Here is a 27,641-nt window from a genome sequence, read left to right as displayed (position 1 = left end):
AGTGGATATTAACCCAAAAGTTCGGCCCATCCAAGATACAATTCACAGACTACATGAAGCTCAAGAAGAAGGAAAACCAGTGTAGGTACTTCAGTCCTTCTTAGAAGGGGGAACAAAATACCCATAGGAGGGAATACAGAGACAAAGTGTGGAGTAGAGACTGAAGGAAGGGCCATCCAGAGACTGTCCCACCTGGGGATTCATCCCAGATACAGCCACCAGCACTATTGTGGATGAAAGTCTTGCTGAAAGGAGCCTGATATAGCTGTCTCCTGAGAGGCTCACAGCCAGCCACTGAAATGAGCATGGGGTCCCCAGTGGAGGAGTTAGAGAAAGGACTGAAGAAGCTGAAGGGGTTTGCAACCCCATAGGAAAAACAACAATATCAACCAACCAGACCCCCAGAGCTCCCAGGGACTAAGCCACCAATCAATATTTGGGAAAATCAAGAGAAAACAATAGTTCATATTCTCAAGAACCAATAGAGTGTCAGGTCAAGGACCAATAGAGTGGTTTTGAATACAATCTCACCTCAAGACTGAGTAGAAGGAGAAACACAGTGGAGAAAGTTACAAATAAAGTTAATAAAGTCTCTGGTGGAAAACACGTTAGTTTTGATTTTTGGTTTTTGGAGAAACATTTAGCTAAAAAAATAACAAAAAGTTCAAAAATTTAAATCCTACAGAAGGACACAGACATGCACACACATGGAACATTTCAAAACAGGAAAAAGGATAAAGAACCAACACACGAACACATGCCATTAGCACAAGAAAATACCAGTATTCCAGGTAAAATTCTTGTGGCAGAAAAGACTCACTGGCTCACACAGGAGCAGATGGGGTCAGAGGGAGCAGAGCCTGCCGGACAGATGTGAGGTGGGACTCGGAGACCGCCAAGTGCAGAGGAAGCCAAAGAAAACCTTCCTAACTCTATTACAGCAAACAATGGTTGCCACCTGAGAGGCAAAAATAGCCAATAGAACCTTCCTGCTAGTCCACTCGCAGGTAGTGACACAAGTTACACTGTGTCATTTCAAGTCCCATAATAACTCTGTAATGAAAGCCAACAACTTCAACATGAAAGGTCTTGGAGAATTAAATCTTAAAAGCACGTGCCCTAGTTAACTGTACACTTAGGGAAACGCAGATCACCACGCACAAAGGCCTGACTGAAGCTCTGCTATATTCTGAATAACTCCCCGGCTCCAGGACCATGCTACTGGACCCAGCACATTCTGCTCTCCCACAAAGACCCAAGGCCAGACATCCAACTCCAGCCGAGTCAAGCAGGCTGTCTCCTCCTAAAAAAAAGTCAAAGAAAAGTATGACTAAGGAAACGAAACAAAATTAATATCACTAGCTCAAAAGAAATATTTGTGTACAGTGCTGGGAAGAGTGTACCGAGGCCAGGCCCGCCTTCCCTTCGGACGTCCAGGCCGTCAGTGGCCGTCAGTGTCTGGCCCCACTGGCCGTTCACACTGCTGAGAAGCAGCAGCAGGGCATAGCAGTGCTGTGTCCTGGCCCAGCGTTAAAGAGAACACTGCTGGTAATGGAAACAACACCGCCCTGCATAATTTACAAGAGCTGCTCGCTTTCCAGCTTGCTGGGACACGGAGTATGTTCGTTCTCAGTAGGTTTATTACAGTACTGTCAGATTAATAACTTTTCCTGTGAAGTCATCTGAGCAAAGATAATTTAGGGTCTACTTTTCTATTTAAACTAACCTTGGATCCTGAATTGTGAGGACTCTACTAGTGAGAACAGAAAAGATTTAGTATTCAACTAACAATAAGAAAGTAGTTCAAATATATCTTTATTATCCACTAAGGGGTCAAAATTCAACATGCAAATTGTAACAAGTCTACCATATTAATTCTTGAAGTTTTCAAAGCCAAATTAACATCACTCAATTGCTAATTGTTTAGATTCTTTTTTATTTCAATTATCATAGAGTAGAAATTATTTTAAAATTGTTTAAACATTAAAATAGCTTTAAAAGCTATATATTACTTAAAAATGAAGTTTGGTCTTAAAAACTAAAAGATGACTTTCTTTAGCTCTAACTAAGTGAACCACAGTAAAAGACCAAACACAAACTTGACTTCATCTGTATTTTATCAAAAGTAGTATTGCTCATATTTTTAATAACAAATGTATGGGGGGATCTCCAAAGTCCATGAATTTTATTACCCCACCTAGTCTAAAAAGAAGCATTCATAAACATTAATGAAAATTCTCTAAGCTTTGTACATAGTTAAAAACATTAATCTCAAATAACCTATCAGTAATTAACAACACTTCTAACAGAGTCAACAAACCAGCCATGCACCACTGACATTTGGTCAACAAAATATGGCATTATGACCACATGGGTCACCTATGAGCCACACCTATGAGGCATTATACTGAGACCAAAACATCCCTGTCACCTAATGACCTTAGGGCCACCCTAGAACAACACTTATCGGTATTGTGTTTGTGGTGAATCTGACCCACACAAACCACATAAAAGAAAAAAGAACATGCAACTATGATAGACAGCACTTACTGCCTGGTAAGTCACAGAGTGTTACTATGTTTACTAAGTATTGATTCACCTCTGCTGCAAGAGAGTGCAGGTTACTCAGGTTACTCAGAAGAAGCCTAGTACATCTCACATATACAACTCCAGCTACACTGAGAAGCCACAGTGAATGACCTACATCATCTGTTTCATATCAGAACACTCAGGTAGTAACAAAAGGATACATTTCTAAGAAAGTAGCCCCACTGCTAAGCAAAACTGACAGTATGTTTCATTTGAAAGTACTGTTGGGCTAGTGAGGTGACCTGCAAGCCTGCTAACCTGAGCTCCAGCCCTGGAACTGACTGCAGAAGGCAAGCCTGCACCCTCTCACAAAAGCTGTCCTCCCTGGCAGGCACACCCCTGCACTTACACACACTAATAGTAAGAAATGAGAATAAAATTTGCAAAAGCATAAGCCAAATACATTAATAAAGAATAACTACGGCTACCGTTTATTTAAGCATCTGAACCTCTCCATAGCAGTTCACAGGGGAATGAGCCACAAAGGGTACCACTTCTCACAACCAGAGCCAAGTGGATCAAAAGTAGAAATGTGCGTCTTGGGTTGGAGTGTCACTTTGTAAGCAGGTGACAGACACTACAGCTCAGAGCCACTAGGTCTGAGTTCTCAGTAACTCTATATTCACATGACTGAACACTGCTAGGCTTCTTGGAGCCTGAGTTTCCGATTATAAAATCAGCATAAGGGCAGTAAATCCTTCCACAGCATTACTGAGATGACTAAATGTGTGTGACATACTAGAGGCAGCGTGGAGCATACAGGTAAATAAATGTTCAGTAAGTGCTGCATGCTATTGAGTCAGCAACAGTCGCAGAATCTCTGCAGTTGGATAGGGTAAAATTTCACCCAAGGCTAGGCATGACTTAAAGCAAGACACTAAAACCTGTGACAACTACTTACACAGTAACACTTAATCCTAATAACAATTCTCAAAGCAGAAGATACTACATCCAACTCCAAAATGACCATGGTTTTTGCGTTTTGCTTTCATTCCCCTTTGACCTTTAAGTTAGGACTCAGAGTACAAGAAGGACCTATCTCTTTATGGGATAGATTTCTAACTGTTCATACAAAAATAAAAAGTACTATATATTATAGCTTTGGGAAGTGTGATAAATGTCACCGTGACCATGTAATCATTTTTCTTTTGATATGTCACAGTAAAAAACTACATATGTACATTAAACCTCCCAGATAATATACTAGAATTTTCTGTCCCCCACCACCAAAAGAAAAAAAAATAATGAAAACCAAATTCATCCTATTCTTCCTTTAAAGATTAGGACACAACTGACAACTGATTGAGGTTGTGCTGCCCAAGGGCCACAAACGTTCAAAAGCCAGAGTCTGGACTCCATTCAAAGCATGACTGGCCATCACTTGCCAAGACCTCCACTATATTTGTAATGGAATAAAAACACGTAATTTTATTTCAGTACTGTGATTTAAAAATTCAAGCAGGACTATTTTATCCAGCTTACCCAGTTTCTGTGCAGTTGGACATGGTGATATTTTACACAAGGCCAGACATAATTGAGGTGTCTCCTATATGCAAAATTTTTGAAGTACAGTTTGTAACAACTTTATATATGTAGTTTTAAGTGTATATACTACTGTATATAATATTTACATAGCGCAGCCAATTTCTCTATGGCAACATTAATTTTCTCAACTGCAGAAAACTATCATTTATACGATATAATGCTTAATTATTTCAAGTCATTTGGAAAGCTTAACCTATTAAGTATCTAAGTTACTACGACAGAATGAAAATAATAACAATGTCTTTTTATGTATAGCAAAGAGGAAGTGAGGGGCACCATGCAGTTCTGTACAGAGGAGGCAGCCTTGTGAGAGCTGAAACATCCTGGAAACTATTTTACTCTTGTCTCCCTGGGATACCTAGAATACACAGCCCTCTCTATATAGATATTTCACCTAAGTACTTATGTGGTTTTGTTTTTAAAAATTTGTCCGAAATAGGACCACTTTTTTATAAAGCTGTTTACATGAAATACACAACTTTTATGTTGTAGTTTGGATGTATACCTCAAAGTTTCCTGTGTTGGAAACTTAGTCCCTAGTGTGGCAACCAAGTATTGGAACCTTTGAGACGTAGGGCCCAACGGGTGGTAATGAGATCACAATGCCTTCAAAAGGGACTTAGTTCTCACTGGACTGTAGACAGTCCCAGGAGAGCAGAGAATTACAAATAACAAGGCTGGCTCCTCAATTTCTGGCTTCTTGTCTTGTTAAATTACTCCTCTTTCTTCCTAGTCCTCCTACCATCAGCCATCAGTCAGGCTGTGACGCAGCTAGCCAGACATCTTTACCAGAAATGAGAGATGCTGATGCTGTGTTCTTGCCTTTACAGAACTATGCATTCAATAAGCTTCTTTCATTATACAATGCTCAGTCTTAGGTATTTTGTCTAGAAATTTAAACACAGACTTTGACAGATGCCACAAAACATATTTATTTAAAGTACACAACTCCACAGCTCTTAATAAGTTTGTACACTTGTAAGTACAACCATCTCCACATTCTAATTCAGAACATTTTTACTACCATAAAAAGAAATCTCATATTCACTTACAGTCACGACTTATTTCTACCTCTGGCACAGACCACTGGTTATTTCTGGCCTATAAGCTTACATATTTGCCTCTCATTTGTGTTTCCTATTAGATATAAAACTGAATAGCATATTTTGAGATTCATTCAAGTTGTAACATGTTAAGCATTTTGCTCTTTTGTGTTGCCATTACAAAGTGCTACTTTCTGATGAGTTGTCATCTCTAAAACTAATAACAATAGCAGTTTATAGCAGAAAACATTTCAAACTACTTGTTTAGATAAAAAATTAAGTAAATCATCATTTACCTAAGATACATGTACACTTTAAATGAAACGTTTTTATCAGATTCCTAACAACAACTGCTAATGTTTTGTGTTCACAATTACAAGTTCATACCCAATTTTATGACTTTTCCATATAACAGACCATATGCTGGAAGGTATTTCATGTACAGTGGAGAAGGAGAGTCTCCTAACATAACGGTGTAGTCACAGGATCTTACTTCACCAGAAGCACTGGTTAGGCTTTACAGTTCCTCCAACCCTGTACATTCTCTGAACAGGATCATCAATATAGCAAAAGGAAAGATCACATGTACGCAAGAACTTAGATATTCACTTCAGTATACCTTCCAACACCCAATCAGAGATAGTACTAGGATTTATGAAAAAAATGGAAATCTCATATATTTTTACACCAGTTGATATCAGATAATTTATTTTTTACTGTGACATACCAAAAAGAAAAAGTTGTAAGATCTCATCTTACCCCAAACTACATTCACAGTACTTCCTTTTCTATTTTACCTGAAAAGAATCCCAACCAAGATCTTCAGGAAGCTACTATACAAAAGTAGGAGTCTCATCCAGAGCTTCTAAAGCTTTAGGCAATTCAAAGTAAAGACCAAAGTAATCAATCAAAAGAAATGCCTGCACAAATTAATGTGACAAAGGTACTATTTTACTGATACTGAGAATGGCTACAATAGAAAAGACAGACAACAACAAATGATCGTGGTGGCTCACACATTTATCCTAGCACTGGAAAAGCGACATAGGCAGATTTTTGAGTTCAAAGACAGTCTGGTCCAATTAGCAAGTACCAGGATACCTGGGGATACACAGTCAAACTTTGTCAAATGAAAGGGAGGGAGGGAGGGAAGGAGGGAGGAAGGAGAAGGGAAGGCAGAGAAAAAAATAAGAAAGGAGAGCACAGGAGAAAACCCACGCACACATAAAATGTAGCAATGACTCTGAAAAAGCTTGTGACTGTGAACCAGCACTTTCACTTCTGCTAATCTACCTAAAAGAAATGAAAACATGACTCTACAAAGGTTTGTGCACAAATTAGCATATCAACCTGATTCATAACTGTCAAAAAGAGACAATCTAAATCCTAACTATAAATTCTTAAGTAAAATGTACATCTAAACATCAGTTCTACTTTGATACAGTATGATTCAAAAACTTAACAGACTACAATTTACTGATACAGAATATTTGTTTTACTCTGTCTCCAATATATTTTGAGGAAAAGAATTCTCTGTACTTAGAAATAAAAGTAATTTTAAAAAAAGGCAGAACCTAAACTTATATGTGTCCAATTTAAGATAATTTATTTATAGAGAAATTAAATCAGAAAACCCATATTCATTTTTAAAAGTGTGTTTTGCATATTTTATGTGGTTTTAAAGCAGAGGAACTAAGCACCAATAAAATGCGAGGACATCAGATTCTGGCTTAAGAGCCACCTCCAGCACTGATAAACTCTCTGACTTCAATCTACTCCTTTCAACTGTAAAAGTATCTTTTATTCGCCTGATGTAATTGTCACTTCCAGTGCTTACTGCCTCCAGCTCCCTGGGATCTAACCCAGGCCTACAGTGTCTTCAGCCTCTGAGACTCGCTGAACAAGTAGAGCCCCCCCCCCCACCCCGTTCTAGCTCTCTCTGAGCTCTGGCTGGCTGGTTAAGCTCAGTCGTTCTGGCTCAAACTCCCCCCCACGCTGACCAATTCAACCTGGCTTTTTTGGGGCTCTGGATTTTTGCTCTGCTTGGCCTCAGACTAACTGGCAATCTGCTCTAATCTGCCTTCTTCTCATTCTCTGGCTCGTTCTTGCTTCAACTTGTCTCTGTAAACTCTCCCAGAAACTGCCTTCCTTCTATTCTTCTCTGTTAAGTAGACTCCTTTCCTTGAGAGTTTCCTTGAGATTCTAACAAATCTGTCTCTGATTTTTCACTCTGTTGGCCACTCAATTAAACATCACTTTCAAACCTAGGTGTTTTCTTCTAAAAACTAACTTTCCCTTCATTGTTTGGGATTGAAAGTGTGTGCTAAAGTTGAGCCATACTACAACTAGAAACAGCTTTTCTCAGTAAATAACACAATCTCAGGGTTCATAGTGTGATCAAATGTCCTGCAACATTTCCCCCTTTTTGTCTATTCTAAAACTTGTACAGTTTACCTTTACAACAGAAACAATTATCCCACAAACTTAACACTCTGGATGTCCTGATGAAGAGCCCCTGAAGCGATGATCCTTCACACTGCAGTCCTGATCATCAGTCCTTCAGCAAACGCCCATCTCAGCATCTAGGCTTTCCAGTCTGCCGTCTGGTGAACATCTGTCCTCCTTCAGCTGGTCTGTTGAGCTGTGTCCATGCAGAGGCATCTGCTGTCTGTGTTGTCTGCGTAGCTGTTGTTCTGCACCTCTTCATTTCTTGATTCATGCCTTTCACGTAGCTTCCAAGGAACCCAGTCGTCCGTGCGCAGAACCTCTTCAGCTTAACACGTTCCATGAGGTCCATTCTGATGTTAAAACATCTTTAAAGCATACATGGTGATCTAATTCAGCAGTTTTTTTCTATAATCTGGTATCTTTCAGGTAATCTAATTCCCTCTTTCTGTTCATCAGGGTACAATTAGATCTTTATGAATCCACAAATAAACCAGACATTTGGGTATTTACTTTCCATATCTCACTCTTGATCTGGGCTCCACACCACCTAACCAAGCTTTTCACACATTGATCAAGATAGACCCTCACTTCCATTATGTACTACAGGTTCATAATTAACCACCTCCTGTTTCCTTATTTCCTCTGTCTTTTGTCTCTCAAGCATTTGTACTACCTTAGCTAATTTTTCTTGCTGTACAGCTATTTTTTCAATGTTTTGGGGGGAGGAAAAATATAAAGACTGCAATTGGAAGAAGGGAGGGCTTTATTCTGGTTACAAATACAGTGAGTGCTGCAATGACTTTTTCAAGTACTGTGCCCATCCCTCAGCTCCAACCCTGGCTCTCAATGGATCCAAAATGGAGTTTCCCATCTTTTAATGCAGGAAGAGTCTGTCTATGGAGTTAAAATTGTCTTGCAGGGTGGCTTTCTATGATTCAATGATGAGCCGCTGTCTTCAGAAGCTCCTCCTGCTCCGTGGTCACCTAAGGTTTTTTGGGCATTCTGCCAAACTCTTAGAACTGATCCTTCCTCTTGGAGACGATCCCAGGGAAACATGTCTGCAGCTTCTTGTCTGTCGGATGTCCTCTGCTTTCTGAAACACCAGTGGGCTTTCTTCTTCTCTTATCAGGTGGGGTATTTCTGACAACCACACTGAAGCAATTACTGCCTAGGAGGCTTATCGTTGAAGATTAGATAGTTATAGTCTCACAGTTAAGCTTAAGTTGTTTAGGATTTAAGAAAATGTTTTTAGGTCTAAAAGGATTTTTTAGGTTGATAAATTCAAGTTATAATAGAAAGTGATTTAGGTCCAGAACTTTGAACTCATTGGGATAGGTTAGATAGTATTTTCTCCAGGGCTGCCAAATACTGGACCGTATATTGTGAATGTAATTCTTGCCAGATTGTATATAGTTTATTGATATTAGAGAAAGAATCTTTTGTTTTAGACAAATGTTGCAGGATATTTGATCAGACTGTGAACCCCAAGACTGTAACTGGAAAAAAACATTGTTGTGGTGTGGCTTAGTCCTAGGATAGACCTTGTATCTTGAGCTTTCTGTTTACTGTAAACAAGTAGTTGTGGTATGGCTCAGCCCTAGCACACACCTTTAGCCCAAGAACTTTCTGTAAACAAAAGTTAAATAAACCCAACTGTAGGTCAAGAAGGAGAGCAAGCTACCAGTTTACAGGGAATGGACATGGAAAGCAGAAAGGCAGGTCTTTGAGTTGAAGGGTATCTAAGACAGCGTGGAGGCCAGCTGGGTGCTTTCTCTGCCTCTGACCTAGCAAGTTTTCATCACAGTATCTGGTTTCATTGATAAAATTGGACAGTTGTGATTTTTGTTTTTAAAACATCACTCAACTCTGGGTTTTCTCATTATTATAACAACTTTTTGAAGAAATTTCCCTTTTTTAAGAATTCTCTCCATTAAGTTTTCTACTCAGAAATCATATATCGATGTTTGTATCAAAAGTCTTATTTGATAAATAATTTTTACAAATCGTGGGTTAAAGTGTTGATATTAAATAATAATTATTTAAATAAAACGATTTCTAAGACACCAAAGGTAAGGCTACAAGATGTTAAACTCTCAGCTAACTATTTGACAACTGCAACCTAAACCAACTGAGACCTGGAGGAAAGATTCTGGTTATCGGATACTAGGAACTCTAGTTCTAGAACTGGTTTCTAATTCTCTGCTAGCTAAAGCAGTTAATGTTAATAAGAGTGGTAGCAACAGCAATACCAACGAATGTTAACAGAAAGTGCCAGACACACATTGGACATACTAACCCAAACTTCACAACACTATAAAGTGGATAATACTCTTTTTTATAGTTACAAAGAGAAATTATACACACATAAATAGCAAATGGTAGACCACAGAATTTCAAATCAACAGGTTAACTTTACAGTTGAACCCTTGTTAGTAATTCTGACATCCCCTACACACACACACACACACACACACACACACACACACACAACTGATCCTCCATGGGCTGCCATGCCAACAGGGAAATGTCAGATCCTGGTAAAGCCAGTAAAAATATAGAAAGCTCTTCAGAAAATTGAACTTAGCCCTAAAAATATGAAATAGTTGATATAATCAGGTAATAAGGATTAAATGTGCTAGTATGTAGTTAACAATAGTAGCAAATATATAAAAGCTCAAAAAATATTAGATATGTCATCCTAATGACTTACCCAATGTTTCCTTTTCCTTTGTATTGGAGAATAAGCAAAGAATATAAATGTGTAATTGCACACTCTTAGTATTAATCATAGAATATACTGATTTCTCCAAAATAAGACACTAAGTCACGTGTACGTAATTAAAAAACTCAAGCATCTTTCTTGTGTATACTTTTTTTAAGCTTACCAGTAAGCTTCTTAAATTTTAATTTTAAATGCTGTGGCTATTAACATACTTTGGTTATTTAAATAGCTCTGCAATTTTTAAAGAATACTTAAAATATTATTCCTACTCAGTCATCAGCAATTTAAAACAAACCAACGAACAAAAAAAGAGGCCATGAAGCATATCTGAATTAGCCAAAACTTGTTTGGCTTCCTTCTAATTACTTACCTTGGGTAAAATTACAATAGTGAAAGCCTGCAGGATGCTTTACTCAGACCATCCAAAACAGAGCCTAAGTAGCCCAGACCTCTCTCTTTGTAAGTCAAGAGAAAGCCTGCTGTGGCTCTACAATTTCTACTGAGCAATTCTACAAATCAGTCTACAGGATTACAACACTGCTCTTGTGGGATTCAAGAAGTAGGACAGAGGAAGTGAAATATTCGCCTACAGTACCTGGTAGACTTGTAATGAGCCATTTACCTAGATAAAACTGTGCCTAAAGACCTAGTCGTGGGCTAGAGAGATGGCTCAGTGGTTAAGAGCACCAATTGCTCTCCCAGAGGTCCTGAGTTCAATACCCAGCAACCACATGGTGTCTCTCAACCATCTATAAAGGGATCCGACGTTCTATTCTAGTGTCTGCAGCTACAGTGTACTCATATACATAAAATAAATAAATAATAAATCTTTAAAAAAAAAGTTCAGAAGCCAACTCAAACAAGTTCCTTATGGAGGATACAACAACCATTAAGCAGTGTAATGAAACAGAATGAAATAGCATATTACCTTAAAGGCCAAGAGGTCACAATCATCAGGACAAATTAACACATTGATTTTGTAAGCTAGAAATTATTATGGCTTAAGAAGCTCTATTTTATGCTACACATCCATCTTGGTACCCACCAGTTCTGATTCCAGTCCCTAGAAAGCAAGTTCCTAGTAATCCCCACTTAGTACACATCCCTCCCTCCCCCCAGTGTACAACCATGGCTACCTACTTGTTAGGATGTGACTAGCTGCTTTTTAATTTGCCTATGCTGATATTAAAGACTGTTTTGAATTGCCTTGAGCACTTAACTTGGCAGAACAGAACAGTTTTTGCTTGCTTGCATAGATATTGAAAGTCTTCGTGCGTTTTTCCCTTTAAAGTCCTTTCTCATAACCCTCCTTCCTGGTAATCACAAATCCAGAGATCGTTCATCTAGCTAGCAGCTAATCAATAAATCTTTAATTAGACTGAGTCTGTGGTCCTTTCCTAGCGGTCACAAACACTGTTAACAGTAACAACTTCATTACTTTATAGAGTCTTTCTTAAAAAAGGATTGTGAGACTAAAAACCACTCTCCTGTCATGAAAAACACACACATGTACATCTTTTTCTATAGGCATCCTAGGAGTAGACACCTAGTCTCTAGAGGATTATAAAAGATGCCCTTTAGGAGAAGATAGGCTTTGCATTTTAAAAACCAAGTAGAATTAATTATTTAAAAAACTCAAAAATAAAATGGGTAGTTCAAACAAATGGAAAAACTACACAGGCAGAGTTCAATAAACTCTATCGAGAAGTGGCACTGAAACGTAAGAAGTTGGAGGGTTCAGCCACCATATGTATGAGACTACAACTCTAGCTGAAGCTTTCTTACCCATCAGTTAGATGGCAAGCCAAGACTGTCAAAAGACACTTTCGAAGGGCAATCACACTGGAGGTCAGGATACTAGAGGCAAAGGCTGACCCCGGGACAGAGTGAACGGCTTTTCATCAGCAGACACTGCTGATCTTTGCTGATAAGCAACTTGCAGGAAACACACTTTGTCTAAGGAGTCAACTCTTGACCCTGCTTTGAAAGTTCTTGATGGTGATAAGAAGCTGTACACAACTCCTAAGAGTAAAAGAGATTAGTCTTCCCTCAATTATTATAAAATGTTGAAAATGGCAAAATGGAGTCGTCTGTCCAGAGTACCCAAATGATGAAAGTGATGTCGGAGTGTTTACAGGCAGTCACTTTGTCTGAGCTTACTATGGTAAGGGCTGTCTTACTCCAAAAAACCAAGGAACAAGTAATTGTGTATGAGTTAATAAAAGACAGACAGACAGACAGACAGACACACACACACACACACACACACACACACACAAGTGTGAAATGATATCAGCATAAAAATCTGAAAGTTCTATGAAGACACTTGGACTTTCCACTGTATGGAAGAGGACACTTCTGAAGAGCATTAATCAGGTCAGAGACAAGGTCAAGACTCTGCAATAAGCCACCCTGGGGCAGGGGTGAAGAGAAACTACTATTGCCAAGGATCAGGGAACACTAAAGAGAGCAGACAGACCTGAGAGGCTGTGGGAGACGAAGGAGCGACCAGGAGTGACTAGCAGGGCACAGTCTGAGTAGACTGCACAGATCCCAGTGCAGTGCTCACAAGGAACCGGCATCTGATGCCTTTGAGCTTCAGAGCTTCCTGAAAAGAACCGTGTCTGACACATGTATGCCTGTCATAAGTGATATTTCAATATAAATTAGCATAAATCCTGCAAGAGGACTATATTGTGAAACTGTGTAGTGCTAATAAAATATTTAAAATTAAAGACTACTGATAAAACTAAATATTGAATTTTAGCTGCATGAAGTTAATGAGGCTCCTTAGTAATTTCTCCCCTCATTTTATACCAGTTAACAAAAATAAGCCATATAAAAAGGTCAAAGCAGACAGAAAAATAGTAATTAAATTTACACCCTGACACCTATCATCTTGAAAACTGGAAAAATAAGACATCTTCTGAATTAGTTAGAATTCTAAACTTTAGAATTCTAAACTAATTAGTTTTAAAAGACCACCTCAGTGTTTCTCTTCATATACCATCAAAATATACATCATTTTACTGTTTAGCTTTTAGGGGGTTAGCATAAAAATAATTTAATCACCGTATGGCTAAACATATGTGCCTTTCTCTTATTTGTTCCCTTCTCCTATATTCAACCTTCTAGCTGAGTCCCTGTCTTCAGCAGGGACTCCTAACCTATATTTTATTCTATGTATCATTTACCTTTCTAGTCTCCCAACCGTCTGAGATCTATTCCTCTACTCTCAAGTCTACTTTTTTTTTCTATTAATAGCTATATACACAAATATATAATTATATACTCACATATAAAGTTATAAAGATACATATATACATTTAAAAAAATCAAGGTTCTGGTTATAAGAGAAAAGTGGTATTTGTCTGAGTCGGACTGCTTTAACACAACAATTTCCAATTATATTAATTTTCCTGAATGTGCCATGATTTCAATTTTCTTTCTAGCTGCATAAAATTACATTTTGTAAACATGCCATACTCTCTTTATTCATTTATCTCCTCTCCGCCCTCTACCCCCAAGAATGTTATAAAGGCAAGAACTCATTAAACAGCCCAGGCTGGACTTAACTTTGTAGCCTAGGATGGCCTGAACTCAGAGGTATTTCCTGTGTGTGTGTGTGTGTGTGTGTGTGTGTGTGTGTGAGAGAGAGAGAGAGAGAGAGAGAGAGAGAGAGAGAGAGAGGGGAGAGAGGAGAGAGGAGGATAGGGGAGGGGTTTCTCTGTATAGCCTGGATATCTTGGAACTTAGCCTGTAGACCAGGCTGGCCTACAACTCAAGAGATCCAAGTGCTAAGATTAAAGGCGTGGACCACAATACTTGGCATATAGCTATTGTCTTTATCTGTACTTCACCATGGGGGAAAGGTAACAAAAATAAGAAAGAAAACTGAAGTAAGCTTTTGCCTCACTAGCAGGACAAAACATGCATTCTGTATAAAGGTTCAAACAGGAAAATTTTAGCGTCTGCTATGAGTGCTTTATTCTCTGTGATCTGATCCTCAGGAGTGAGTCAACTGCTTTTATTTGAATAAATACCATGGGCGATTCCAGAAAGCAATTTAGAATCTAAGTCACCCCGTTAAACAGCATTTACAAGTGTCATTTTTTTCTAGGACTATAAATATGTAGCAGTTTAGAAACAGTGGTTTGGTCTTTCCAGCGCCTTTCAAAGCTGGCACGCTGGTCTAATTTTAGCCTGTCAATTGGTAGTTTACCAAATTACTTCACCATTATGTCTGTTACCATGGTTAAAGATAAACAGACTGCACGATAATTGGAATTTAGCTGGCAAATTCTCCAATCTTGACTAGTCTGTTTTAAATCCATTCAACAGAGAATTTTTAAAGTTCACAAGTAGTTTTCTAGTATGTCACAGAATGCCCCTTCCCCCAAACCAAAGGATAAGCTTTTCCCACTAAGTTCAACTAATTCAAGCCATACCATTTCTTAGTTCTTCTCTTTGTTTGGGCTTCTGTAATTCATGATATAGTTGACAAACTCTCTAAAGCAGGCCTTTTAAAAAGCAAGAGTATAAATTCCCTAATCTTACAATGTCTCACTTTTTTGCCTGTAAATTATATTATATATATAATATATAAAACTATATATAATATATTGTATATATTATATATTATATTATGTTATATATATTATATATAATTATATTATATATTATATATAAAACTTTTTGTTGTTATTTAGACTTGGGGATTTGTTTGCTTGATATTGCTGTTATCTTTGATTATGATGTTGTTGTTGTTGATGACGATGATGATGATGTTGTAAAGGCAAGATCTCATTGGACAGCCCAGGCTAGACTTGAACTTTGTACCTAGGATGGGCTGGAACTCAAAGGGAACTCCTGTCTCAACTTACAGAGTGTTGAGATTATAAGCATATGCTACTACAATGAACTAGAAAAGATAATTTCCAATGTGCATTCCCTAATTTTGATTCTTTAGTAAAAATATTCACACTCCTCAAACAGGAGGAAAGAAACAAAGACCATTGAAGGGCCTGTCAGCAGAAACAACTCGTGTGACCCAGCTCCTTAAACTGTGGGTCTCCACCCTTAGTGCAGTCACAATGCATTAGCAACAGTAAAAGGTTTCTGACTACACAAGTACCAAAGCTTAATTCAAAATCAAATACATAATGTACCTAAAGTTCTCAGCACACGCACAGGTGCCACACACCACTGCACTGCAGGCTGGCTCCTGACCCCCCCCCCACACACACATCTATACACACATAACACACATAGTCTGCATCTATATGCTGTCCTGACTCTCATAATTATCTGTGTTGTAAAGTGCAAAGCTTTTTTTAATAAGATTTATTTATTATACGTAAGTAGAGATGTGCTATAAGAGGGTGTCAGATCTCTTTATGGATGGTTATGAATCACCATGAGGTTGCTGAGATTTGAACTCAGGACCTTCCGAAGAACAGTCAGTGCTCTTACCCACTGAGCCATCTCTCTAGCCGCAAAGTTTTTACTACATAAATTATTTTCTTATCTTTATAGAAACATGAAGTTATAATTTGTGAAAAAAGAATCCTTTGACATTTTCCTACCATTATCTCTCAGCACATATCAAATTAGTATATCTCTGGATTATATTGCGTTCAAATGTTTGATTTTAAAGATGACTGTTTGAGTTGCTGACTTGAGTTCCGTTTTAAAAAGGGAAGTTAAGTGATATTTGGGAAGACAGTTTGGTCATTACAGTACTGGCCTTGAAAGCAATGAGGACTTGTCCTGGATCCTGAGAAGCCACATGAAAACATCTGCGTAGCAGCACACCCGCTAATGTCCTGAAGCTGGCCAGCCAGCCAGGCTAGGTCGCTTGGCAAGTCCCAAGGCAGTGAGAAAGACAGCTCAGAAGAAATAAAAAAGAGAAAAAGAGAGAGGGAAAGAAAAGAGTGGATGCACAAACACACACACATCACTAAAGAAAGTCTGCCTTGAGATTAGCAGTAGAAGATCAATAAGGAAAACTCCTGGTCAAGAGGAAGAAATCTTTAATTGGGTGGAGACCAGTTGAGTGGGTCAATGACCCAGATGATAAGGGACCACTGCTCAGAATGGTGGGTCCACCTTAAGCTACACTAAAGAAACACGAGGAATAATACTTTACTGAGGAATAGAACTTTACTGAGACAAGGTACCTTTCCTTCTCAGCCTCTGCAAGCAGCCCTGAAGCTCAGTTTTTATAACTATTATTTTATTTATACTTATTAAGACAATAAAGATACTGAGAGTTCTTGGGTTAGTAACCCTATCATCCCCACTAGCATCATCATTACTGTGGTCAAAGTCAATGTATACAAACATACACTACAAACCAGAGCTTTAAACAAAAGTGGGTACCTCTCAAAACCCTCACATTAGAAGCCACCTTTAAAAACTCGCCAACTAAATGTGTGAATTCCCTAATTCTTTTCAGAGGCCAGGAGATGGCCCTAAAGGTGCTTAGTGCTAGGGTTGATGGCCTGAGCCCGCCTCCGTGGACGGACGGAGAGCACAGGCTCCCAGAAACTCCTCTGACCTCCATACCCACACTATGGCAGGCTCCTCACCAAAGCAATGAATAAACCAACAAATAGGTTTTGAGGGTACACCACATCTACCTTTATTTTTAAAAATGATCTGCAGAATGAGACAGCAGATTTTAGTTTGAGTTTATGAACATGTTATGACTGTGCTTAGGTTTCAACCTAGATGTACAGTGTACTAGGAACTAGATAGGTTGGCGTCAAACTCCTGACTATATCTCATGCTTGCCTTATAAACAAATGAAGCTAAATCCCAAATTATTTAGGCTACAGACACCCAAATTGGTGGGTGTGGATAAAAATTCAAGAACCTTGACAAAAATAGAGGGGAAAAATCCTAAGTGAAAAGGCAAATATCATAGCAACTAAATTAACTAAAGTATTTCCGCTACGACAAGTCTTATTTTTGGACAGTCATGACCAGTAACCAAACAGACAAAACTGAGGTTTTAAAATGATACTTCATCATGACTTTGCTGTCTAACAGTTAGAAAGAGAACATCAACTTAGTGCCCGTTGTTCCAATAGTGGGCATCAGAAGTCTGATATATCAGAGCTCAAATCTCAAGTAAAGGTCATTTTTAACTCCAAGAGAAAATCTTAATCCATCTAAAAGAACTCCAGCAATTTTGGAACAGCAATTCCTCTGACAATATGGGCCAATATGAAGAGGTAGTCATGACAACAGGAGAACCACATTTACAGCAGATGCTGCATGTATGACACTATGATATCACATTATACGTACCATGAATTAATCTATAAATGATTAGAAAAGATGACATCACCATTTCTTTATATGCATAAAGAGCAAAATTCAGAGAGGTTAAGGCACTTAAACCAAGCCCCACACATTTTTTTTAAATGAGAATTTACTCATTTGACAAAACTACTCAAGGGCAAGAGTGAGGTAAGAGAGGCCCGGGCACACAGCACCGTGCTGGCCTGCGGCCCTCCTTCCCGATAACTGAGCCAGGGTCTCTCTGGACAGCGCTGGCTGCCCTGAAGCTCACTCTGTAGAGCAGGCCCCGTTCTTCCATCTGCAGTGCCCAGGCCGGGGGCAACCAGAGGCTGTTCTCAACTTTAGCCTATTACCTCCTGGACAAAAGAAACCAGAGTCTTTTTCATCAACTCTAACTCTTTTAAATGTTTAATAGCTTGGGTTTTTGAACATCTGGACTGATGATCACTGTTGCCGGGGTAAAATTTCTGCCCCTGCCTTAGCTACACACCCAGCTTTCTCCCAATAAGACTGTGTGTAACCCAGACATGGTCATTAGAGAAAATATTGAGTACTAGAAGATATTTTAATTTCTTTTTATATATCCCATCAGAAGTTGACTAAAAGTAATCTTAAGACTGGTAACTCATATTTATTAAGCAATTCATACAATACTTTAAACTCTTTTAAAATTCATAATTAACTTACACCCTTACAACTTGCAAAGACCTGTTAAGTATTAGTAGCGGCCACATACAAAGTGAGAACCAATGCTCCAAGACTAAACATCTTCAGTATTATACAGGAAATCTCCCAGGGCAAACAGATCCTGACTCTTAAGGACAGTGTTTGAGGCTACAAAGATAGCTCAGAGGGCAAAGGCAGCTGCTGCCCAAACACAGCAACCAGAGCTTTTAATCCCTGGGAACTACACCATAAATGGAAAGAACAAACTCCCACAGACTGTCCTCTGAGCTCCACATGCACCCATGTACACACACTCAATCACGCATACCCACATACATACTCAATTACACTGTCTTTTCTCTATCACATATATATACATATGTACATATACATAATACATATATTACTTAAAATAATCATACTGATAATCCTACTATAAACCTATTTGTTTTACATTACATTTTAAGGTTACTTTGTATTTTATGTACTGAGTGTCTGCCTGCATGTGTGCACATATACCACATGCACGTGCAGTACCCACCGATGCTGGGAGAGTATGCCCTGGAGATGGACTTGCCTGGTTGTGAGCTGCCATGTGACAGTTGGGAACCAAACATGGGTTCTCTTCAAAAGCAGAAAGCGCTCTTAGCCCCTAGACCATCTCCTCAACTCCCTAGTTACATTAAAAAATTTATGTATATTAAGAATATGGCTTAAGGAAAGAAAAAGAGAGACCACAATATGCTCACTTTTCTGTGGCTTAGTGCTTCTTGCTCAGAAAGCCATAGTTTGAGTGAATGTAATAACACTTTCAGCTTCAAGGAACTAAAATATCCAATAGTATCAATAATTTTTCAAAAATATTACTATGGTAGCCAGAAGTGGTGTCGGGGCAGAGGGGCAGAGGGGCAGAGGGGCAGAGGGGCAGAGGGGCAGAGGGGCAGAGGGGCAGAGGCAGAGGCAAGCAGATCTGCCCAGGATCTACACAGCAAGTTCTAGGCCAGTCAGGGTTGCAGAGTAAGAAGGCTTTGTTAAGAATCTATAAGGCTGGGGCGGGTAGTGAAGAGCTGTAGCAGTGGGTGACTAATAAGCGACTACAGCTACCGCCCTGAAGCACCCTCTACGTGTACTTGCACACATGAGAACACTCACAGACGCCTGTGTACAGCACGGCACATCTGCACATATCATGACTCAACTACGAAAGTAGAGGATCTAAAGTTCCCAAATATTTGTAATTGACACCAGTTACAAATGAAGTCCATGTCACTGAGGAAAGTTCATTTAAGTTAATAAATGAGTCCCACTCTTAGCTAACATTAGCCAACACTGGCCACAGCATTCACCTGTGGGACTTGAGAGAAGGCTTAGTAGTTAAATGTGTACACTGAGCTTTTAGAAGACTCAAGCTGAGTTCCTAGCACATACATCAATCAACTCCAAACCACATACAGGGAGATCCAATGACCTCTTCAGGCATTCATGGGTACCATGCATGGGATACATACATGGACAAGAACATGCACACCTAAAAACACAGAGAGACACATACACACACATAAAAATAAATCATTAAAACAACCACAAAAATTCAAACATGTTTTATTGACCACTGTACTACCTCAAGGTTTTAATTCCCATATATTAGTAGTGCTTCTCTTTGCTATTTGTTTAGGGGTTATTTGTGCACCAACCTTTTATACATTTGTCTTCTAAAATCAACCTCATTTTCTCTAATTTGATATGTATATTCATAAAATTTATTATCATTAGATTTTTAAATTAATTCTTAGTTTTTAAGAATAAAAATTCTTAAATTTTTAATTCTTAGTGTGTCAATTAATTACCTGTGGGTTGATATTTAGGATTCTTTCCCAAAGGTGACTGTTTTCCAAACATGACTGTAAGGAACTTTAAAAATACCAAAGCAAGATAAGTAAGTCTCTAACTTCAGAAATAAGAAATACAAACATGAAAAAATGGTTCTGTTGTAAAGAACATTGAAGTATCCATTATTAACCTGAGACTGTCTGGCTTCTCTCCTATTGTCTTTTGTATTGCATAAGCTGTACCTGCAAGGTAACCGAAAAACTATTTTTTTAGCAATAGGAACTTGCAAGTTGTTCGTGATTACTACTATATAACATTAAATAAAGGTTAAAACATGTAAGGAACTTTAAAAATACCAAAGTAAACAATGCATAAATAAAGAGTCCTCACATGTAATTTTTTTCTAAAAACATTGATCATAGTTTAAAATGTTCTGTTTCATATCCTTCTGGAAGTTTCACATCTGATATTAGAGTTCAAGTTCACCACAGCTCATGAGAAAGCAGCAGCCTTTGGAGCTAATTAACCTTTAGTACTCAAGCACACACACATGAAAATGGACCCACTTCCCACCAGGGAAGAGGGACTCTAAGGTGAGTTAAAATTTAAGTTCAACTCCCTCATAGTAAATATGTAATTAAATCTGCTGGTATAATTTTGGGACACAAGTGCTCTGTAGACTTTTTAAGTTGCACATGTCCAAAACATCTGAATAAACTACCCTGCAACAAGAGCAGTGTCATTCAGCTAATTGTATGGGAGGATCCCAAAAACCATTCATTTAGCCAAGTATGTTCTATAAATAACCTTTACTGAAATTCTAAATGGCCCACACTAAAAGCTAGAGACGATGTTTAGAAACATTACTCTGATAAATAGAAATTAGAAAACTGTGGGAAAAATATATTTAGCTATATATACACATGTCTATATACATATTAACAAGTGTGTGTGTGTGTGTGTGTGTGTGTGTGTGTGTGTGTGTGTGTGTTTGCTGTGTAGACCAGGCTGGCAGGAACTCAAGGAACTTCCTCCCTTTGCTTCCCAATGCTGGAACCAAAGGCATGGACCACCATGCCTAACTGAAAATAATTTCTAGAAGACAAGTTTATTAGGTATACCTCAAAGTACCTTGTTGTGTGTGTGGAAATATATGGGTTTATCTAATTTTTTATTTCTACTTTCTTTGGGAATTTTGCGTTTCAGCTCATTAGAACTTTAAAGGTGGCACTACTACAGATCATGTTACTACATTCCAACATCAATACTTCCAATGAAGAACTTCATATAGAAACCACAATATATTATCTGTACACCTGTGGTATAGTTCACCAAGAATTAAATACCGCACCCTAAGACAGTCTCCATTCTTAGACTTGCCTCACTTCTACATGCCTTAATTTTCACAGCACCAGTTCACAAGTTTAAAACGTGCCTGGTCTGCTCCTCACAGCAGAAGCTTACACACGTAGTAACACTTGGAGTGACAACCTGAGGACCAATGCCCCATCAGGACTTCGAAGGACTCAAATGTAGCTCAACGGTTGAGTATTTGCCTTGTAAGTATAAAACTGTTGCTCCAATGATGGGTGTTCCCAAGAATAAAAAGAAACGCTTCAATATATAACAATAAATACAATTCACTACAAACACTAAAAAAAAATTTTTTTAAACTAAGTTATCAGACTTTCTATATGGGCTAAATTCTGACAAGCTAGCATTCTTTTAGTTAAAAAAAAAGAAGAAGAGAAAAGAAAAGAAAAAAAAGCAATAAAACTTGGACTACTTTTATATATTTCTACTTATACAAATAACCCTGGAGACTTGCCATAGATTCTAAATGGCAGTGATTAACAAGCTACTTTGAGATCTTAGGGTGAAAATTAGAAAACAGTGCTTTAGGTACTATTTTTCCAATGTACTTATAGATAACATAAGGAAAAAAGAAAATCACAATAATATAATCTTCATCTGCCCCAAAACCTATTTAGTTTTTACTTTTGGTAATACTGGGCTTAAATTGACAGAAAGGGGGAAAAAAAAACCAAAACAAAAAACATCAATTTGTGGTATTCAAACTCTTAAAAGAATGAAAAGCTTTGACTATCAACTCACCTTCTTCTGATACCAGACTATAGCATCTGTGACTCTGGACGCCATTTATTCCACTGAAATTACACATTCGTCATTTTAAGCTGTACAGAGAGAAAAACATGCAAATGACTTTATTTCCACCATCCAGAAGGAGTCTAACAACATGCACACAACACTCTGGTTATTTGCAAAGTAAGGGGTGTATGACTATACTTAGATTACACCCTTCCTCGTTCCAATTTTAGCAGCAGATTCTTTTAAGTCAACAAGAATCAGTTGTCATAATAAAGTTGTTTTTAGATGGCTATAGTAATAAAATGTTCCTAGAAAATGAACTGTTATCTAAGAAAAACAAAACATTTAAATAAGTTTCAGAATATTCCAGGCTATACAGGAAATTTTATCCTTATAACTAACATGTAATAAGAACTAACTCACAAAATAACAGGTTAATTTTTCTCTACTTTCTATCAAAGAACCAGTGCCAATTACTATTGCTAACAGATGTCTGAAAAGAAATGACTGAATTTTAAATCTTATATTTTCTATAATAAAATCAACTAACATCAAGACAAATTTATTAAACATTAAGCCAATATCAGGGTTAATTACACAGAAATAATACCTATTAAGAACATGTCAGATATCACAGTTTGTGGATATTGAGAAATCTACATCTTTTTTATATTCGTGTAAAACAGGCAGTCCACAGCCCTACAAAGATTTCAGAATGACAACAGCTAAAAGCAAGATGCTTTCCTAGCCATAAAACAGCAATGCTATAGACAGCACCTCTGACCTGTGCCAGATTCTGGGCAGAGCAGTCATTACAAATCAGCAGCCTCAGAGCCCACCCACACCTCAGGGAAATCAAGGGAGAAAGCACTTTCACAGCCCATCCCACCACATGCAGATCTGCAGCTGCAGAAATGCGAGTTTGCCAAGGTAAACTAAACATCACAAATGTTACATGACGTGTATGGCAAGCGCCTTTACCTGCTTCCCCATCCCAGCAGCCGCAACACCAAACAGACTTAGTGAGCAACACTTAAAAATAAACGTCAACTATCCAACAACTATTAGTTAACAGAGTATTCTCTAAATTTTAGTTACATAGATCTGTAGAACTGAAACCTTAATTTTCTGTTTTAAAGAAAATCCCCTTTGGTAAGGTGTGTGCTCTACATATTCACTTAATTTTTTTAGTATCAACAATCTTTCCGTGACACTGAGGTTCAGTCCTATTTTTAAAATAGGTTATACAACATGCTGAGGCAGAGTTCTGAACCAGACACCTGACAAAGCACACTCACAATAAGTGAATTTCAGACAAGTAAAACAACAAAAGCAAAAAGACAACAAACTTCAAATCGATAAACAAAAGTAATTAATATACAATGAATGATTCTGTGAGCAACTAAAGCCTTTTGACTTTTATCCTGTAACAGTCCAAGCTTACAGGCTCATCGTCTCTAGTGTAACTGTTCGTGTTAATAACCTTGTTAATAATAAACTCTACCCCGGTTACTGAACATGGAAGTGGAGGAGATGATCAGACGGAGAGCACTAAGACTTACCAGGTACCCTGAGCAGACAATCTGAATGTTATGCCTGTGCCAGAGGTCAGCTCACAATAGGTTATACAACATGCATCTTTATTGATCTTTACGCCACTGTATTTTTTTAATCCGGCTCTATCTTGATTTTATGCGTATGGAGTCTTGTGGCGTCTTCTGCCTTCAGGTATGTATACACACTGCATGAGTACCTGATGCCCACTGAGGCCAGGAGAGGGTGGAAGATCCTAGGGACCTGCACGATTTGTTGTTTTCATTTGTCCTCGGTTTTTCTTTTCTTTTGTTTTTTTGCTTGTTTTTTTGGGGGGGGGGGTGTTTGTTTTGAGGGTTTTGTTTGTTTGAGCTAGAATCTATACAGCCCTGGCTCTCCTGGAACTCAACATGTAGAACAGACTGACATCAAACTCCCAGAGACCCACCTGCCTCCACCTCCCTAGTGCTGGGATAAAAGGTGTGTGTCATGATACACATGGAATTGGGAGTTACAGGTAGTTATGAGTCACCATGTGGGTGCTGAAAACCAAACCAAGGATGGACATTCCTAATCACTCTTCAACCTCTCCTCTTTCTTTTTTTTTTTTTCCTTTTTTTAAAAATTGGATATTTTCTTTATTTACATTTCAAAAGTTTTTCCCTTTCCAGGTCTCCCCTTTGGAAACCCCCTATCCCATCCCACTTGCCCCTGCTTCTATGAGGGTGCTCCCCCACCTACCCACCCACACCTGTCTTCCCGCCCTGGCATTCCCCTACATTCCCCTACACTGGGCCTCTCCTCCCACTGATGTCCAATAAGGCCACATCCTCTGCCACATATGCGGCTGGAGCCATGGGTCCCTCCATGTGTACTCTTAGGTTGGTGGTCCAGTCCCCGGGAGCTCTGGGGTGGAGGTGTGTGGGGGTGGGGGTGTCTGACCGGTTGATAGTGTTGCTCCCTCCATGGGGCTGTAAACCCTCTCAGCTCCCCTTCAGTCCCTTCTCCAACTCCTCCATTGGGGACCCTGCACCCGGTTCAATGGTTGGCTGCAAGCATCTGCCTCTTCGTCAGGCTCTGGCAGAACCTCTCAGGAGGCAGACATATCAGACTCCTGTCAGCAAGCACTTCCCGGCATACACAATAGCGACTGTATATGGGATGGATCCCCAGGTAGGACAATCTCTGGGTGGTCTTTCCTTCAGTCTCTGCTCCACACTTTGTCTCCGTATTTCCATGAGTATTTTGTTCCCCTTTTAAGAAGCACTGAAACATCCACACTTTTGGTCTTCCTTCTTGGACTTCATTTGGTCTGTGAATAGAATCTTGGGTATTCCAAACTTTCGGGCTAATATCAACTTATCAGTGAGTGCATACCACGTGTGTTCTTTTGTGACTGGGTTACCTCACTTGATATTTTCAAGTTCCGTCCATTTGCCTGTGAATTTCATGAAGTCATTGTAATAGCTGAGTAGTATTCCATTGTGTAAATGTACCACATTTTCTGTAGCTCCGCTTTATTTTTAAGACAATGTCTAACCGGGAGCTCACTGCTTCAGCAAGGTTGACTGGCTAACCAGCTCTAGGAATCCTCCTGTCTCTGCTCCCCGAAGCTCTGAGGTGTCAGGAATGCTCCCCCAGACCCAGCATGAGCGTGGGTGTTGGGACTCTGCTCTCAGCACCTCATGCTTGTGTAGCAAGACATTTCCACCTGAGCCATTTCTCTAGTCCACTAAATCTTTTTTGAATCAATCAACTACAAGGATGGGTATTACAGTAAGAATAAAATCTGATTTTAAAACTATAGTGTTAACTGTAGGCCTGACATTTTAACTTTGCTATAGATAGAATCAGTTAATTCTCTTTGTAACATAGGGTTAATCACTGTATCTATCGATATCTGAATTTTTCTTTCATTATTACATTTCCACATTTATGATGCCAAAGGTCAGCCTGCAGTGAGAAGGTGACTGTAGAAGGGATGGTGGGTGAAGGGTGCTCTCACTGGAATAATGGCCAAGAGGAAGAGACTTTGTACAGATCTACATGTTTTGAAAAGCCAGATTTTTAACTACTCTCTACCTTCGAATCACTCTATGAAATGTCATATATTACAGTGTATTTCCCTTATTATTCTTGAACCAACTCACGTTCCAGCATGCTTCTCATTATGCTCAGAAAACAAATTATTGCCACCTACCCTTTGCCTCTGCCCTTTATCCCCATGCAGTGCTTTTCTCCATCCCCATCTTAGCTCCCAAACCCAGCCTTCCTATGCGTGCTCACTTGAACTAAAGCATTGGTGTTTACTGTCTTAGTCCACATTGATGAGGAAGAATGGCATCTAACTTGCAGACAGCATAGCCATGCGGGTCACTTGATTTAATGCAGACATTTGAGGGAAAAGAGAGGCCATGGCCTTCCTTTGCATCTCCCAGGGCACCTACTCCTGTCATTGCAGCAGAGGACACAGCTGCTCTAGGACACAGCAGAGGACACAGCACTAGGAGGGTCTGCGCACACTTCACTGAGGCCGTGTACGGTGGTTCAGTTACTGGCTTCGCTGCACCCAAGCTTTTCACCAGATCTAACCCTATGTTCCACAAAACAAGGCTGAAAAACAGCAGCTCTGATTATGTATGAGTTCCTCTGGATTATTTTACTAACAGATCTACAAATATTAGATGAATCTATTTTACATGTGGAATTTATCAGGATACAAAACTATTAGAATATGTTTTAAAGATAGTTTCTCCTCAGGCCCCGTGATTTCATTATTACTACCTTTACTCACAACCTTTTATCACCCCTGTCTGGTTACAGAATAAAACTACCACAGAACTATAATTCAACATTTACTCTAACCTATCCCCCAACGCGGCTGCACACAGTCCTCTCAGCTTTCTTAAGTATCAACCATACCATACTTTTCTACCTCTGCCAAAATCCTATTTCCTCTTTACAAAACACAGAACTTTACAAAGGGGCCTCCTAAATTCTACTTTCCACAAATCTCGCCCTCATCCTTCCACTCAGGATTTTTAACCTGTCTTTGTTCTGTGCTTCTGTTACATTTACACTGTTTTGCATGTACTTAGCTATACTTATTTACATATGCTCCCCACCCCCAGTTCTAAACACTGAGGTTTATAAAGAAATTTAGAAGTTAGCAACAGAGCACCATCACAAATGAATTTAAGGGCAAGAATAGAAACTAACTCCTAAACCTCCCCACAGTGCACACAAACACATAGGCACACCTTTTCTTAACATTAAAAATATTAAAAACATAATAAATATGGATGATTTACTCACAGATCACTCAATCAACCAATACAGAATGATCTGGAGTCTAAAAGGTCCAATGAAAATCACTAAAACCTCTCAAGTCTAGACTAATTCTATTCCTAAATTCTAAGTTTAACAGTTACTTCTTAAGATGGTAAGAAATGCTAAGGGTCAAATAAACGTCTTCATATTGACTCTGAGCCTAGGGGAAATAACTGAAATCTACTGACAGAAGGCATGTGGTGTGAACAGAATGAAATCCACTAATGTGGTCTGTAAGTTTTTACAATTTTATCAAAGTTTTTATGGTTTCATTGGGAATGAAGATATTACATAGAAATGTTGTAGAGAGTAAACACTACATTATATGCCAAAACTTACTTCAGTTTTAGAATAGAAAATGAAATTTGAAAAAGTGATCTAAAAAACAGCTATCCATTCTCTATTTTAACAGTTCATAAAAGGAATGTTTAATTTTTCAATTTCATGAATAGAACCAATGTATGGTCAGTGTTCTTCAAAGCGGAATATGATATCCAATCTAAGAAGAGAAAATCACA

General features: G+C 38.7%; 1 protein-coding gene across 2 annotated transcripts in view; it reads right to left on the bottom strand.

Moving 5' to 3' along the window:
- The window catches only part of Phtf2 (putative homeodomain transcription factor 2), a 112,922-nt gene that overhangs the window by 62,131 nt on the left and 23,150 nt on the right, over positions 1-27,641 (bottom strand). For both annotated transcript variants that reach the window (XM_052173108.1, XM_052173109.1), the window contains exon 2: positions 22,267-22,346. In XM_052173108.1, coding sequence (XP_052029068.1) covers positions 22,267-22,311 — 45 coding nt within the window. In that variant the 5' untranslated portion in view covers positions 22,312-22,346. The remainder of the gene's footprint in view (positions 1-22,266; positions 22,347-27,641) is intronic.

The sequence above is a fragment of the Apodemus sylvaticus genome, chromosome 2 (genome assembly GCF_947179515.1).
Source record: "Apodemus sylvaticus chromosome 2, mApoSyl1.1, whole genome shotgun sequence".
Lineage (NCBI taxonomy): Eukaryota > Metazoa > Chordata > Mammalia > Rodentia > Muridae > Apodemus > Apodemus sylvaticus.
This window is presented reverse-complemented; position numbering and strand designations above follow the sequence as displayed.